Below are 15,522 nucleotides of genomic sequence, written 5' to 3' on the forward strand. Positions count from 1 at the left end.
GCGCAGCAGGGTACCTTGACAATGGGTTGGATGCCACCCTCCTGACAAAAACCACAGGGGAGGGATCAGAGTGAAGAAAACTCAGAGAGCAGAATCACTCCATAACGAGCAGGGGGTAGGATTTTTCATTCCTGAGAAAGAAGCAAGATTTCTAGCCCCACAACTTGTAGGTATCTGAGATCTCCTGGGGGACATAGTCATTTTTATGGGGAGTTATGGCCCACTTCAACACTAGAAATATCAGAGGTCTTACCCAGGTCCTTACTGAGTTCTATTTAAGAGATAACATGTTAAAAAAAAAGCTCCTTGAAACAATTATATGATGTTTACTGAACCAGAGGGTTAAGCAAGTGGGGGAAAGCTGGTTTTGTTTTAGGGGTGGATGCAAAGAAGTTGAAAGTAGATATGGAGAGGATGAAGGTTGATGGCTTAAGACATCCCGGAAAAATAGTGTCTCCTTATTATCCACAGATCAAGCCATCATTGACCACAGCAACTGTCACAATCTCTTCTAAAACAAAAGTGAGTTGGAGGGGCCTATTCTACAGCTAGAATAGGAGTTGGTGAACCCCTGTTGAGGAGACCAACAGGAGCATGGACTGTGGAGATGGTTCAGGCAATTGCATCTACCAGAAACTAAACTGAGACTAGCAGTGCATTTTCTGTCTGCCATCCAAGAGACTTTGGTATGAATCAGCAACAGCCAGGAGAGAGCTCATTCAAATGCCATTTTTACCCTTGTCCCAGGTCTCAGTTATTTTCATTTCCAAGTATATTTTAGTGATATCTTAACTCACTCTCAGAAATCCAGACATGAGCCTGACTCTTCCAAACTCTAGGACAAGGTCCTCTCAAAGTTCGCCTCAGCTGCTGGGTGTTGCATTTCAGGTACCTTGCATGGACCTCACTTTCAGAAGGTGAATACTCAGCACATTATAAATACACAACACTCAAAGCATCCTCCAACTAGATTAATACAAATTAAGGCACTCAAAAATTGTGAGTTACTTTTGAAAATCTTGCCCATTCCTAGAACAGACCAACTGACAAGAAAAACACAGGTAACCATAAAAAGATCCACGTGTTGCTGTGCTCAATGTACTTACAGTGTAAACTTTATTCCCATTCATAGTGACATAGTTAATGGCAAAAGGCTTTGCCCTTTATGTCCAGTAACCATATTTTACTCTATATCTCTAGAGAGCAGGAGTCTGCATAAGCAATGAGAGAGGAGAAAAGGAGTTGATGGATTACCAGTTTTTCTTCTGGTAGTGAATTCAGTTGTCTGGAATTGTGAATGTTAGTACAAGAGGAAACGAGATAGTTATCTTCTGTCAAAACTGTGATATAACAAATGTTAATATAATCTCAAAGGGAGGTGCAGTTCAGAATATCTTTTTTAAAAAGATAAAACATATCCTGAAACAAAGGCTGCTTTTAACTATGTGTAAACAGTCTTTGATCAATCAACTGAATCCTTAGAAAGGGATGATATATTGTAAAATACAACACAACACCCCTACAACAGTGGGTTAAGTGCTTAAACTTTGCGCACAGAAAGGATGCTAGTAGTTGTTAAGGGAGACCCAACCAAAATTATTAGAATGTAACTTTTTTTTTTTTTTAAATAAACTAGCACAGTCCTCTCCTTCTGGAAACTGCAATCAGTACAGATTAAAATGGATCGGTACTACTGCATTATAAATGCATCTGACATCAGACAGAAATTCCTCCTGAGGGTTGTCTTCAGGTTCCATGGCTTTTCGCTTCCTCTGCTGCATCCTCAGACAAACCTGTAAAGCAGAAAGAAGATGCTTAAAAATTCATTGTATTTGGAATTACATGCACTATGCTGTTGATTTCATCACTTTGTGAAAGCCTTGATTATAGCTGGAGGAAAGAATTTATGACATGCAAAACAATTAGGATAAAAATGCATAACTTGCAAATTCAAGTACTCACAAGTTCAGAAAATATAAAAACTTAAGTCAATAAGGGCAATTTCACATCAGCTCTTTTATACATATCATAGATGATAACAGTCCAAGTTATAAAATCATAAATTACTTTTGCATCAGAAAAAAATTACAGAACAACTGGGCATATGATCTGAGACACAGTTACTTCGACCTCCTTGCATTTTTCCTGTCCCTTTTTCTGGGTAGAACTGATAATGCAAATTGCAAAACAGTAGAAAACTAATTCTATAAACTCATTAATAAGGATATATATATATATATATATATATATATATATATATATATATATATGCATACATATATCTGAGTATCGGCTTGCACAAGGGGAAAAATACCAAACTCTTGTATTGAAGATAACTTTTGCCTTAAGGTAAGAGAATGAGTATCCTAATTTTTAAATATTGGTTCAAGAGACTGATCAGTCTTGAATAGGATAATAATATTTGCAATAATTAACCTTACAGAATTTGAAAGGGGGGTAGAAACTCATAAAAAACGGCTTGGAGTATCTAGGGAGAAAAAGAACAGTGGATAATCACAAAAATTTGTATAGATACATATTAGCATGACCTACATTAAAAGTGATTATTTTACCCAGCAGACTCTTACATATCCACACTTAGTTCAGGCTGAAAACAATTCAACTTAAATCCTTTTCTAATTAATATAAAGCAATCTAAAATAAATTGGCATAATCTCCAAATGATACATAAATAATAATAAAAATTACAAACAGATTTTATGAGGTTTGTTTCGGTATCTTTTCTTTTTCCTTATGAGCCATCTCTGAAGAAGGCTGAAATCCCCACACACCTAGCAAAATGATCCAGCAGGTCAGCAGAATAAAATTTGAGCATCCAGGTGTTCTAACCCAAGCCACCAGTCACCTGCCAGCCTAAGCACTTTCACAATCATGTTCACACAGAATTTAGCGCAAACAACCTGCATAATTCTAAAAAAATTATGCTTTCATTTAGATCTGTTCTAGTCCAGATGATCAAAACCATCTAGATTTCTTTTCCAGTTTTTATTTTACACTTCCAGTGGTTTTGGTGCTTGGGAATTTTAGTATTTACAGTGATTTTCATGGGTGATGGTAATAAACTGAACAAATGTTATCTCAAGCCTTGAGATACAAAAGACTAAAGCAGTAAAATTTCAGCAACAGTTGGAAGCCCAAGGCCCCAAGGGGCTAAGAAGTTCCCCGTACTGAAGTTTCTACAGGTTTTTTTTTTTAAGGACAATTAAAAATACAATGTTAAGAGCTGAATTGGGTTTCCAAAGGTCAGCCCTCAAATGGCAGTTCTTTTGTTCAAAACTCTTATCACATAGCACATGCTGGGATACCCAAAGGGACCAGCAGCAAGTCCCATCTTGTTTCATTAATGATCATGGGGAAGGAGGTAGGTGGCATGACAATGAAATTTGGGGATTATAAGAAACTAAGATGAGTTTCAAACACTGGGGAGGAGAAAGAAATACTGCTCTAGGACTAAGAAATCAACAGATCTGAGAGAAGATAAAAGGAGATACCACTTGAAATACATTGTGGAAGTAACAAAATTAAACACAGATACTTGCAGAGGAAAGCCCTCCAGAAGCAGCACAGTAGAAAAAGTTGTTTAAGACATGTATTTGCAGTGAAATACCCCATGCAGCTCAATGCAGTGCAGAAACCACTGCTAAACTAACAGTTAATACTGTTCCTGATTACATAGCTTTGTTGAGATCACATCTGCAGCTGTTTAGAGCTCTGCATTAAAAAACTACCAGATAATATCTTACTTTCCCACCATAATCAAGGAAAAGAGTAAAAGAATTATGAGACTGGCTGCTGCTCACTCTTATAAAAGCTGGATTCACACATAGTCCAGATGAGAAACAAAAAAGGAGTTATAGCTATGGTCAGTTCTTTGTACCTGAAGAGAATGGATGCAGATTTACCAGAGACCAAGAGTCTACCAATCTGTGCATTAGCATTGCACACTTAAGACATGATACTGCCACTGCACAGTGCCCTCAGCCTCCCTGCCTTTGAGGACTGGCTGGCTAGAGGACCTCTAAGGAGCATAAAAGAACAGAAAACAGGAAAAGGAGGTTGTCAAAAAATATCACGGGGAAAAAAGCTTCATGAAAAGTTTCCAGTATCCTAATGCATCTTTTCTTTTACTGGGCTGAAAACATGGCATGTAATTATAAATTTATAATGTAAAAAAAAAAAAAAAAAATTGGAGCCAAAAAAAATAGTGCTCAAAAAACCAGTTACTTCCCTGACATTGATTTCCTACAAATGACCCCTGTGTCTATTTCTACAAACTGCCATATCAAAATGAACCGTGTGAAGGGTTACGTTCAAGCTCATGAAACACGCTGGATCCACTAAACCTAACACATGAACTGTAATTATGGACTGGCAGAACTGAAGTTACATAGAGGGATTTACCTCAGGTCTACAAAAGTTTGCCCAACAGCACTATATACGGCCATAGGGAACCTGGAATACTGCATGGATTAAAGAACTGTTACATGTGTAAACTGTGGCAGAGGTGAGCTGACAGGTGAGGCACAGACTGCAGCTATTTTTATTGTGCAAGTCCAAAATGGGAGGCAGCACAGAATCATGAAAACATGGCTTGCAATAACCAGCCTTCCCACCTCTACCCTGTATTTTTTCAGCGTGCAATATTTATTAGTCATCTAGGAGAAAAACATAAATGTCACGTTGATCAAACTGGCGCATGCTACATTATAGAAGATGAGATAATTAACATCAGAGAGGTTTCTCATCAGCATATTCTGACAAGCTTAGGCAGGTCCTAAAAAATACAGGGTATAAATAATAAATTCTGTAGATTAAGTCTCCTTTACATCATTTCATTAGGGGAAAAAAGAGCTTCCTTTCACCTTCATATACCCCGTTATAAAGTTCTCAATGTTTCATTTTATAGTTCATCCAAAAATACTATCAGAATAACACTGGTCTAAGCACACACACTTAAATAAAGTATTTTAAAAAAATTATATTATTTATATCTCTATTTATCAGCACAGCTACAAACTGGGAATCCAAAGCAGTTTTCAGAAAGTCTAAGAAATAATTTCTTTTGGAAATAATGATAAAGGATAAATTTTAACTCTGCAGTAGACAACTCCATGCAACTCCAAGAGAGTTTGGAGGTCATTTTTCAAAACAGCATCAAAATACACCCTTAAATTAATAACCTGATTAGTAACATGGTATTAAGTATACCTGACATCAAAACAGTCACTTAAATCCTCAGATTTTGTTATTTATTAATCAGAGGACATCAGCACCCTCAGAAATCAGATCCTATGAACAAAAACACAAAGTACCTCAATCATGTTAATTTGCCTCTTGAAAAGCATGATTAATACACACGTATCACTGAGTCACAGAAAGTTCATTTGTAGATCAAAATGTACTTTTGAGCCTTGAAAACCAAAAGTTCAAAGAAAATCAGTTACCGTGACAGAAGCACCAAAGACAGCTGAAAAACCCCAACTTTCCTGGAATTATTATTCATGTAGTCAGAAGGGGGAAAAAAAAAAAACAAACAATGACACTTTTAAAGGGGGGGATGGTATTTGATCATGGTGGCAGAAGGGAGGGGAAAGGATCATTTTCTGTAGTCATAAATTGTTCACACTAAGCATGATGGTGTAAGGTTTAAAAATGCTCAGGTTAAACAATTAGGCAATGGAAGAAACTACCCAGGGAAGTGGCTGAGTCAAGGATATGAGAAGATTGCAGAAATAGGGTAGATGAAATCTAGTGGGGATTAGTGAAAAGTAAGATACCCAGGTTTTGAATTGGATGACCTAAAGGATCTTCTCCCATCCTATCATTTATGCTGCTATGATTCATCCCAAGGAGAACATTTTGGACTCATATGAATTACTGGCTGAGTTTCCTGGATACTATTGTACATTAGTCTACTCTAAAGCATGCATAAAACTAAGTCAAAGTTGGCTTTGAAGTGTTTGATCTGCAATATCCAACACTTCCAGTCTCTTTTTCATACAGTGACTCAGAAAGAGGGCTGTTATAACAAGACAAAAGTTATTTTGAGTTCAGATTAAGTTAGAGAAGGGAGGCACCCTGTTCTTCAGCTATTCCCACCTAAAAGAGGAAAAAAACCCCCCCATCTCATGGCCTAATGGTTAGTATTGCTATGTCTAGACCTGGCACAAAACAGCTTTAGAACAAACTGCTGCTTAATAGTAACTGTTTTTCATAAAATTTTGGATCCAGAACTAAATGTTCCAAATGACCAAAGCTAATAGCTTTTTGATTTTTTTTGTTAACAAAAAATGACAGGTCTTTCCCAGCACCTTCAAGACATATTTCTGAAAATCATAACTCTCTTTTTAAGAATGCCCATTTATTCACTGCTAATAATTTTCTTTATCATTATAAATTCCTCAAAGAAATGTATACAGCTTCCTTTTTCTAAGTATTTAATCTTCATTCCATGAACACAATCCAAAGCGATTTTCAAAAAGTCTAAGAAAGTAACAGTGTCTGGCTTATCCCAAACAAATTAAACCAGTTTAGTTGGAGTGCAGAATGGATCAGTGTAAAATCATCAACTTCAGTGCAGTGCAGTAGATTGATCACCACGATGGAACAAGCTACAAACTTTCCTGAACTGCCTAAAGGAGAGAAACTGAACTTGACTGGTATTTTGTATCACTTTTTACGGGCTAATAAGCTGAAAGTGAGCCTTACCATTGCCTCCCCGAGTCACCAATGAGTCACTGATCCCTGCATACACAATTTTAAAATGCTCAGATTTTGGTATCTGAAAGTGGACTGATGGTAGCTGACTGAGTGGGAAGCATGGACTGACTCATTCACTAAAGAATTGTGTAAAACAAATAAATTTGTTTTTCATTTAGGAAGTAATGTGACTGAGAGAAAGGGCTTCATTCAGTAAACTTTGCTTTGTCCTAAGGGACCATATACATCACAGGGTGGATAATGTGAAACAACCGTTTCCATCACTCTAAATATGCCCCCTGCTAACTGCGACTAACATGACAAATCCAACCTATGTGAAGCTATCAACTGCTAAACTTCCAAATGCCACAAAATAGCAGGGGTAGAAGGGGCAGCTCTAACCTTGGGGAAAGAGGAGGGTCTATTCCCATAAAACTTACAAAAACCTTGCTGAAATCTTCCTTTTGTCATTCTAACTTACTAGTGACCATAGAAGGCCTGTAACACAATGGAGTTAATAAGGAGATAACAATGACAAAGGCAACATTTACCAAGTGTCCACGCAGGGGTTTTTTAATGACCTTTTTAAACAACTTTTTAAACAAGTTCTTGTGCATTCATGCCTCTAGGCACTAGCCCTCAACAGCAATCTATACTTCCTTTAGGTCTTTCTTCTGATTCCTATTGGGAAAATGCACAAGACATGTGAAATGTTTCTAATATAAAGTTATTAAATTTGAACATCAGGAAAAACGTCCAGTGAGATGAGATCAAAATTTCCCAAACAGCTGCTGCTTCTACTGAACCCAGTCACACACACACATACTATAAATACAAGTTGCACACACACACACTCCCTGTACACAAACAGCTGGAATAAACACATTGTCTAAGAAACAAGGAGCTGCCAAGACATCAAATCTGTATAGAGATATTAAGGAGAAAGAGAGGAATGGGATGCTGGTTAGTTTGAAGCCATGCAGAAGAGCTCTGTAAGCAGCGCTCTAATAACAGTTCCATTTAGGAACCAAAAAAAAAGAAATGGAAAAATTATTACAGAGAAAACAGAATACGGTTGTAGAGTGAATGGTTGTTTAAAAAGCAGTTACCTACCTAAAATGATGTCATTGATCATTACTGTGGGAAGTGTAATTTCAATGAAGCCAAAATTTTAGAGGAAAAAATGCTTTTATTCTCCAAATATCTGGTTTATCACAATCACCTATCAAATCCTGGACACTTTTCTAGGAAGGTTTGCAAAGTTTTTGAGAAATGATTGTTTTCATTTAGAGATGCTCACAAGAAGAAGTCACAAACGACACCTTTGAGCTGGAACAGATATTTCTTGCCAAGAAGTAAATCCCTAAAAATTAGTTTGCTTTTCAGTGACCAAACTTTCCTTCTTTCTAATTAGCTATCAGCCTTTGTTAGGGTGGTAAATTATTTCAGTGGCTTCTAAGGCAAATATGCACAATACTTATCTAAAACTTAGGTAGTTATGGCCACACAAATGCCAATGACTCAATTTATTCTTCGTCATGCCTATATCATCCCATTCACTTCAAGCCACAATCCTATTAAGCTTTTCGGAAATGTTGGGTCTTAATAATTTGCTGCCAGAAAAAAAAAAAAAAGGACCATGTATATTGAGATTAGAATGGTTAATGTATTAAATGTATTAAATGTATTATTGTATTAAATTTAATGTATTAAAAACAGGGTCTTCTTTTGTGTAGAGGTAACTCTTCTCCTTTTCCTGGGGAGAAGTAATTCCACAGTAGTCAGTCTTTTGCCTGCTTGATTCGTTGTGCGGTTTTAGCGACATCCCAGACAGATGACCAGCCAGCTGACTATTAACAAATCCTTTATCTTCAATCACCATGACAGATAGGCAAAACTCCGGGGGTAGGTTAGCTTTAGGGCAAGATTTGCCACCATTTTCATATGAATGGCAGTGAATCCCACTCTGTGGAAACAACCACCCAGGGTCTGCCTGCAGGAAGATCTCAGACCCTTCAAGGATACCATATATATATTACAGTCAATCTCTGCTCCTGGAGTTTGGCTGCAGCTCAGAACTGACATATGAAGACCTACAACCTCCCTGCTAGTATCACTTCAAGCATTCCTCATCTATGTAATGTAATTTCAGCTAGTAGCGAGCAAACTTCTCAGCTGAGATTATTTTCGTTAGAAATATGTAAATATAGGTCAAATAAAGCAATCGGATTAAGAGGTCAAATTTCTGCTGAATATGGCAGATCAATTTGGCTAAAAAAAAAAAAAGGCAAATAATTACGGCATTGTTGATATTTTCAAAATCCTTTGAATTTTCACTTCACACTTAAGTATTGCAAATAAACTTCCTTGAATATAATGTTGGGTTTTTTTTTAAAAAATAAGTTAGCAGATATGATGTCTAAGTGAAATACTTCATTTGAGGAGAAAAATAAAGAAACCTGAATAAATCATTGAAGATCGTCCCAAAATAACAAATTTTCCAACTTCTTTGCCTCAAGTCAGACACTTTAAAAAAAATCCCAAACAACTAGTTATTCACAGAGCTCTACTCCTGATAGTGTGTACTTGTAACTTAAGTCAAAATAACGCAGTTATTCCTTTAGTATGCATGATATAACTGTTAGACTTAAGCTTTCAACAAACTTATCTACAATACATGCATGCAAAATATAGGCAGCTTTATCCAACATCGTCTTCAGTAAAACATGGAATAAAAAGTATATTGAGTGTATAGGGGGAAAAAAACCCCAGTTTTTTATGGATAAAGGATCTGATACACACTAGTATTTAGGGTCTGTGCTGTGCTTGTTGTGCGAGTTTATCTTGTATGGCCACAAAACAATTCAGTAACTTCACACACAAACATCAGTTTCTCCAGGAGAGATTTCCAAAGTGTTCATTACAGCCTAGGGACACATAAGCCCATGACTCCTCAGTACCAGAAAGATGTAACAAAATAGAAGAAATTCCAAAAAGAACAGCGTAAATAATTGTGTGATTTTGTGGAAAACAGAAAAGAGGAGAGGGAGAGAAGCAAAATAGCTAAAGGCAAAGCAACATCAGGAATTTTTCAGTACAATGAAGAGATATGAGCGAGGATCAAGAAGATGAAGTCAAGGAAAGGAATATTCAGGGCTGCTTTAATGCCATGTATTCTCCCAAGGGGAGTGGTGGAAGCCACATGGCTTATGACATTTGCAAATTAGTACCACAACGAAGACAACAATCTGGTGGTGTCAGGGAGATATCAAGCTGATATAACAAGAGTTTTCCATTTCTAACTTCCATTATCGTACAACAAATCTGAGGTGCTACAAATTCCTAAGCGTTTTGTAATATTCACAGAAACATCAGCTTTTGCTTACTGTCAAGTATTCAGCAACTGAATACTCTTCAGTATGTTGCTCCTTGTTAAAATGGAACATTACAGTGCAAATGATAAAATCATATTCAAGATTTCCATGGATCTTCTGGAAATAACATACAACAGGATTTTACCATTTGATGTCATTTTTCCTTTAGAGTCTTGTGGGAAAAAAAGACTTCGGTAGAGAAGGAGGTTTGGGGGGAAAATGTATTTAAAATAAACAAAGGAAAAAATACCTTTGTAGAATACTTTCCAGTCTTGACTTTCACACATTCCTTTTAAGCTACAGTATATGAGAAAAATGCTTTAAGAAGTTTTTCCCTAGTGCAATCTTTTGATAAGTCTCAACCTTGGCTTAAAAGCAAAAGAACAATATAAAAGGAGCCTGTACTGAAGTAGCAGATGGAGTGTTTTCTAAATGGGCACTTAACTCCTTTCTATTGCTCACAAAAATCTGTATCTGGTTTTTCTTGTTGTCTTGAGGTTTTTTTGGTCCCATTTCCTGCTTTCCCCAAAATTTTATCTTTGGAAATGCCAAGGTTGACTTTGCAGGGGGCGTAATGTATCATATAATCATAGAATAACCTGAGTTGGAAGGGACCCACAAGGATCATGGTCCAACTACTGCATAAAAGCAGTTTGTATTTTTTATCTGATATGTATTCTAAACTGTCTTAATATCTTAACATACTAAGGACCTGTAATGTAATGTTCCTTATTTCCACCACTTTTCCACTGCTAACAGTCTTATCTCATACAGATGGAAGTAGAGTTACCCCCTGCTACACCCCTGAATATTTCCAGCCATATCTTGGCCGTAGTAAGTATAATGGCAATTTCAGTACTCACAACAAAAATCGTAAAGCTACTCAGGTTTGATGATCCAATTAAGGACCCTTACGGGCCAAAGCTGAACAACAACTAGAAATCTCTAGGCCCTCCAAGCTCACACCAAGATCAGCAGAACCAGAAGGAGGGCAGCACTTTGTGGGACTGAGCCTTTTAGCACCTCCAGCGAGAGAGTAAAAGCCAACACACCCGAATTTAAGGCTTGGAATGATGAAAGTAACAGTTTTAAATGTCTTATGGATTTTCTCATAGGCTCAGGAAGCAATAAAAACTAAGTACAGTCAGACTGCAGGAAACCAATATAGCTTTCATAATTTTTTGTTACTTTAGGGAAAACATGCTCAGCTTTTATAGACAGCCTATTCAGTATTACAAATTTTCAGGAAATGTCACTGCTATGGGATTCCCACAACAAATGCAGCTTGCTGTTGAAATTACTGTTTTCTTCAAGGACGCTGCTCAAAATAAATTCATGTCAGGTAAAGAACATGAATTTACAATGCAACAAGACAAACTCCTTGATCACAGGCTTCTCACAGAATTTGACACTAGTAATACTAGGAAGAGCAAGTTATTTAATTCTGGTAGTTATTTAATGTTGACTATTTCCTCGCTGACTAATAAGGTAAGTGCCTTAACAAAGGTAAGAAAGCAAAGACAAACACGCTAAATCAGAAAACAATCTCCAAAATACGGCAAATGATTTCCAGAAAATACACTGAAATACAGGGAGAAGGAGGTCTTTTATTGTGCAATGTTTCAATTTATCAATCACTGCAGCTCATTCCAGCTTTGGAGGAAGTTTAAACAACATCAGTGGCTTGGAACATTTTAAAACAACATGCCAAATCCCAGCATATTTAAAGAGTATACCACAGATAGTTTAAAAAAAAAAAAAAAATCCTTGATTTAAGGTCAGGTACTGTAAACACTTACTGTGGTTTATGGATAAGTAATTCAACTGAACTTAAGGAGTCCTATAGGAATTCTCAAACATGTAAATGCTTGCAGTAGAGCCTAATTTTCATACGATTTGGTTTTTTAGGCTGCCAACAAGTTTTCTTTTTTTATTCTGATGAGTAGTATATTATCAATTAAATATTATGAGTTAATGCAAACAAATGATCTTTCTTAAAGTATGAAATTCAGACTTCCTTGATAACAATGTTCATTTAGAAACAAAAATAATTTTATATATATATATTCCGCATTTTAATGTGCATGTAACTTGCAAGCAATGTTGATATGGGTTTTTTGTGGCAGGTTATAAGTCTAAATAGAATCTGATGACATCACCCAAGGAAATACCTAAATCCTATATTGCATTTAACTCAATACAATTTTGTTTAAAACTTTGAAGACAGAAAAGCATCTGTTTCCTAAGAAAGTGTTCTCAAAGGAGTCTCTGCTTATACATATGGCACATCTGATCTCTCACTGCAGGAGAGCTTTACATCAAAGTTCACACAGAGCTCCAAAAGCCCCATTGGAACCTCTCAAGGTGATAGTTTCAGCAAAATTATAGCAAGAGAAATGTTACTGAGAGACTTTCTGTTATAGCAAAAGTGAAATTTAACTACAGGAGATGAAGATTTATCAAAATGTGGACACGGTCCCACTGTGCCTGACCATTATCTGCTTCTGCTAGGATCTTGTAACAAGCAGGATGGTCTTGCTTTTCTCCCAATGCATTTGCAGTTTATATGTCTTGTTGCTGTAATCGGGGATTTTTTTGGAAGAAAGGTAATATACTTAACATGTAAGATGTTTCGAAAGGAACTGTGAGTTAAGCTGTAGATGAGTTTTGCTTTAACCCTTACTTGGGACAGAAGAGGTTTTTCCAATGTCTCATCCCTGAAGTCATGGTTTTCAGCCCATGAAATCACACTAAACATGAAAATAAAAGTAATTCTTACACTATTTTCAGTTAAAGGTGCAAAGATACGACGACCTGAAGGAAACAGGCCAGCAGAAATGCATGATTCTGAAAGTGTGAAAGCCACTCCTTCAATGGTACATGAAGAGGAGAAGTTAATTTGGAGATGATGAACGAGAAAACAGTAAAACATATGAACAACAACATGTAACAAAGTTTCAAACACACTGTTTAAAGTAGCACCTACCCTTCTCTCATGCCTTTCAGAAGGCAGTAAAACTGAAGCACTGTTGAAATAGGGCCACGTATCAGCATCTCAATTTAATGGGTTGCTGTAAGGACTACCAAGCAGCTCTAGACAGATGGTTCCATTGGGTATGGTGGAATAGCTTACACTTGACATAGCCAGACCTTTTGCACCCACATGGAAGAATTTAAAACTGTCCCATCAGAAATAGTATTTGCCCAAAGCATTCCACACCTTTTGCCAGCTTGAGTTCCTGTGCAGTAGCTTGGAAAAGGATGGCTAGTCATTTTAACAAGTTACAGATTTGAAGAAGAAAGGGCTGTTCTCCTATCTATCACTATCATTCGTGAGATGACAAGTTAAATGACTTCATGTTTGTAAAACTAAACTGGATCATACTGAGATACTTCAGAGATGCTGCAACACTGCTTCCCTTTCAAGCCAAGACTGTTTTGAATGACATCATAGAAATGCTTCTAATACTTCTTTACCTTCCAAATTCCAGGATCGAAATGCTGTCTTCCTTTATTCTTTCTCTTAAATCTGATTTAAAAATCCCTTTCTGTGGCATATGATGCCACCTTCATATGACAATGCCCAGATCTGGCATATTTCAAGCCTCACCTGTTTTTCCAGGTTCTTCCAGGAAAGACAGAAATATATGAGAAAGATGATAAAGTCTGAATACAGTTTGAAAAAAATCACTTTCTTTGTGAGATCTTTCTGTGCCATTTTGACACACTGAGCTCTGTATTGGACTCAATGACACACTGAACTCTATGGTGGGACTTGACAATCTTAAAAGTCTTTTCCAACTTCTACAATTCTATGATTAGTGCAATCTATCTAAAACCTTGGGTGTACACTACTATAAACATGAACAAATACTTTTAATTAACTTACTTAACTAATGGAAATAATACAAGGCTCTACCATATCTTCCTTGCTCATTAGTCCATAAAGCACATCATCTAGTTTCTTAATCAAATCATGACAGAAACTGGCATTGGGCTTCAGGGTGGGAACAAAAGTGACCCTTAAAGCTCAATGGGATCATGAGTCAACTGAAGTCATGAGTCAACAGCAGCCTGTTGCTGATTGACTCTGCCTCACCAGTAGGTGTTACTTCAGCCATTAATGCAGATTGCTGTATGGCTGCAGGGATGTGCGTGCCTGCCAAGAAACATAAAAAATATCCAAACCAAACTAAAATCTGGCAGATCCTGAAAATATCATGTAACACCCTGCTCTGTATCTGCAACAGCATCCAAAGTAATGTTTGGGAGAGCTGACCATGACCACACCCATGCCCGTGTCTGCAATACAGCCTGAAGGGTTTTCATTGACGGTCATTCCACTTAATCATTCAAAGCAATGCTTGGCTATTTGATTGCTGTGATTTAACACAGTAATAACAATAATCCAGACTATGCTTAAACCACTCATAGTACTTCCAAAACTGTTTATTAGCATTGGCTTCTGCTTTACAAGCTATTTTCAACACCCTTAATACTGAAGTTCCTCTTCTGGCACCTCCAAGAAGGCCAAGACTATATGAAAAAGGTTGCCTTATTTTTTGTTGGACTGAGCGGTTGATAACTGTACTTAACTTCACGGTTTATTTATTTAACCTCAGTTCAGGCTCAAGCCATCTAAAATGCCCTGTGCATTGTAACTTTGGGTCCAAGACAGAACTACATACAGAACACAGTCTCTTTCATTTTTCTCTGGAAATGAAATCCAATAGCTCCTCTTCAACCCATGAGACAACTGCGAGGCCATCATTTAATAATCCCATCCTTCTATTGCAATCATAGTCTGAAAATTCAGCTCACTATGCTCAACACCTCTGAGCAAAGCATCAGACACACCACATTGAGGACTTCTGTCATGCTTTGACTAAATCCTATCTTTGAGCTGGTACTTTCCAACTGGCAACTGAGACTCTTTCTGAAGATCTCCAGAAAGGGAAGTTTACAGTACTGACAGTCTATTCTATCATATTCTTTCAATACAAGTAACACTTTTGATGGAATGAATTCTTTCTTAACGCTTGAATTTCCACCCCTCTTAACATTAGAATTCACAGGAAGTGAATGTAAAATTTAAGACTGGTACCCCAACAGAAATTCACATTTTACTAAGCAGTCATTAAGTTTGGACAAAGAAAGGGGCATTTTCCCTTAAAAGTAGGTTCTGTTCAACAGGTAAGGCACAAGAGCGATACATGACATAACAAAATTGTTTGTCTATTGAATATAAAATATCTCACATTTGTTTTCTGGAAAATGTCATCTGTTTAATGTATGCGCTGATATTTTTATCAATGCTTCTATAAAACACAACTTTTCTTGTCTCAACAAATACAGTACTTGAAAGGCAAAAGTATGCATCCTTTCATCTATACACAATGAGAAAGAACAGCATTTCTTTAGGAGACTT

The 15,522-nt window shown here is 36.9% G+C and overlaps 1 protein-coding gene across 3 annotated transcripts in view; it reads right to left on the bottom strand.

Moving 5' to 3' along the window:
* Positions 1 to 1,084: 1,084 nt before the first annotated feature.
* BBS9 (Bardet-Biedl syndrome 9) overlaps positions 1,085 to 15,522 on the bottom strand; it is a 276,739-nt gene continuing 262,301 nt past the window's right edge. For all 3 annotated transcript variants that reach the window (XM_027892202.1, XM_027892208.1, XM_027892195.1), the window contains one exon: positions 1,085 to 1,793. In XM_027892202.1, the coding sequence (XP_027748003.1) occupies positions 1,747 to 1,793 (47 nt within the window). In that variant the 3' untranslated portion in view covers positions 1,085 to 1,746. The remainder of the gene's footprint in view (positions 1,794 to 15,522) is intronic.

Source organism: Empidonax traillii, unplaced genomic scaffold, assembly GCF_003031625.1.
Source record: "Empidonax traillii isolate 1590-97213 ecotype Southwest subspecies unplaced genomic scaffold, ASM303162v1 scaffold14:size4059594, whole genome shotgun sequence".
In the NCBI taxonomy this organism is placed as follows: domain Eukaryota; kingdom Metazoa; phylum Chordata; class Aves; order Passeriformes; family Tyrannidae; genus Empidonax; species Empidonax traillii.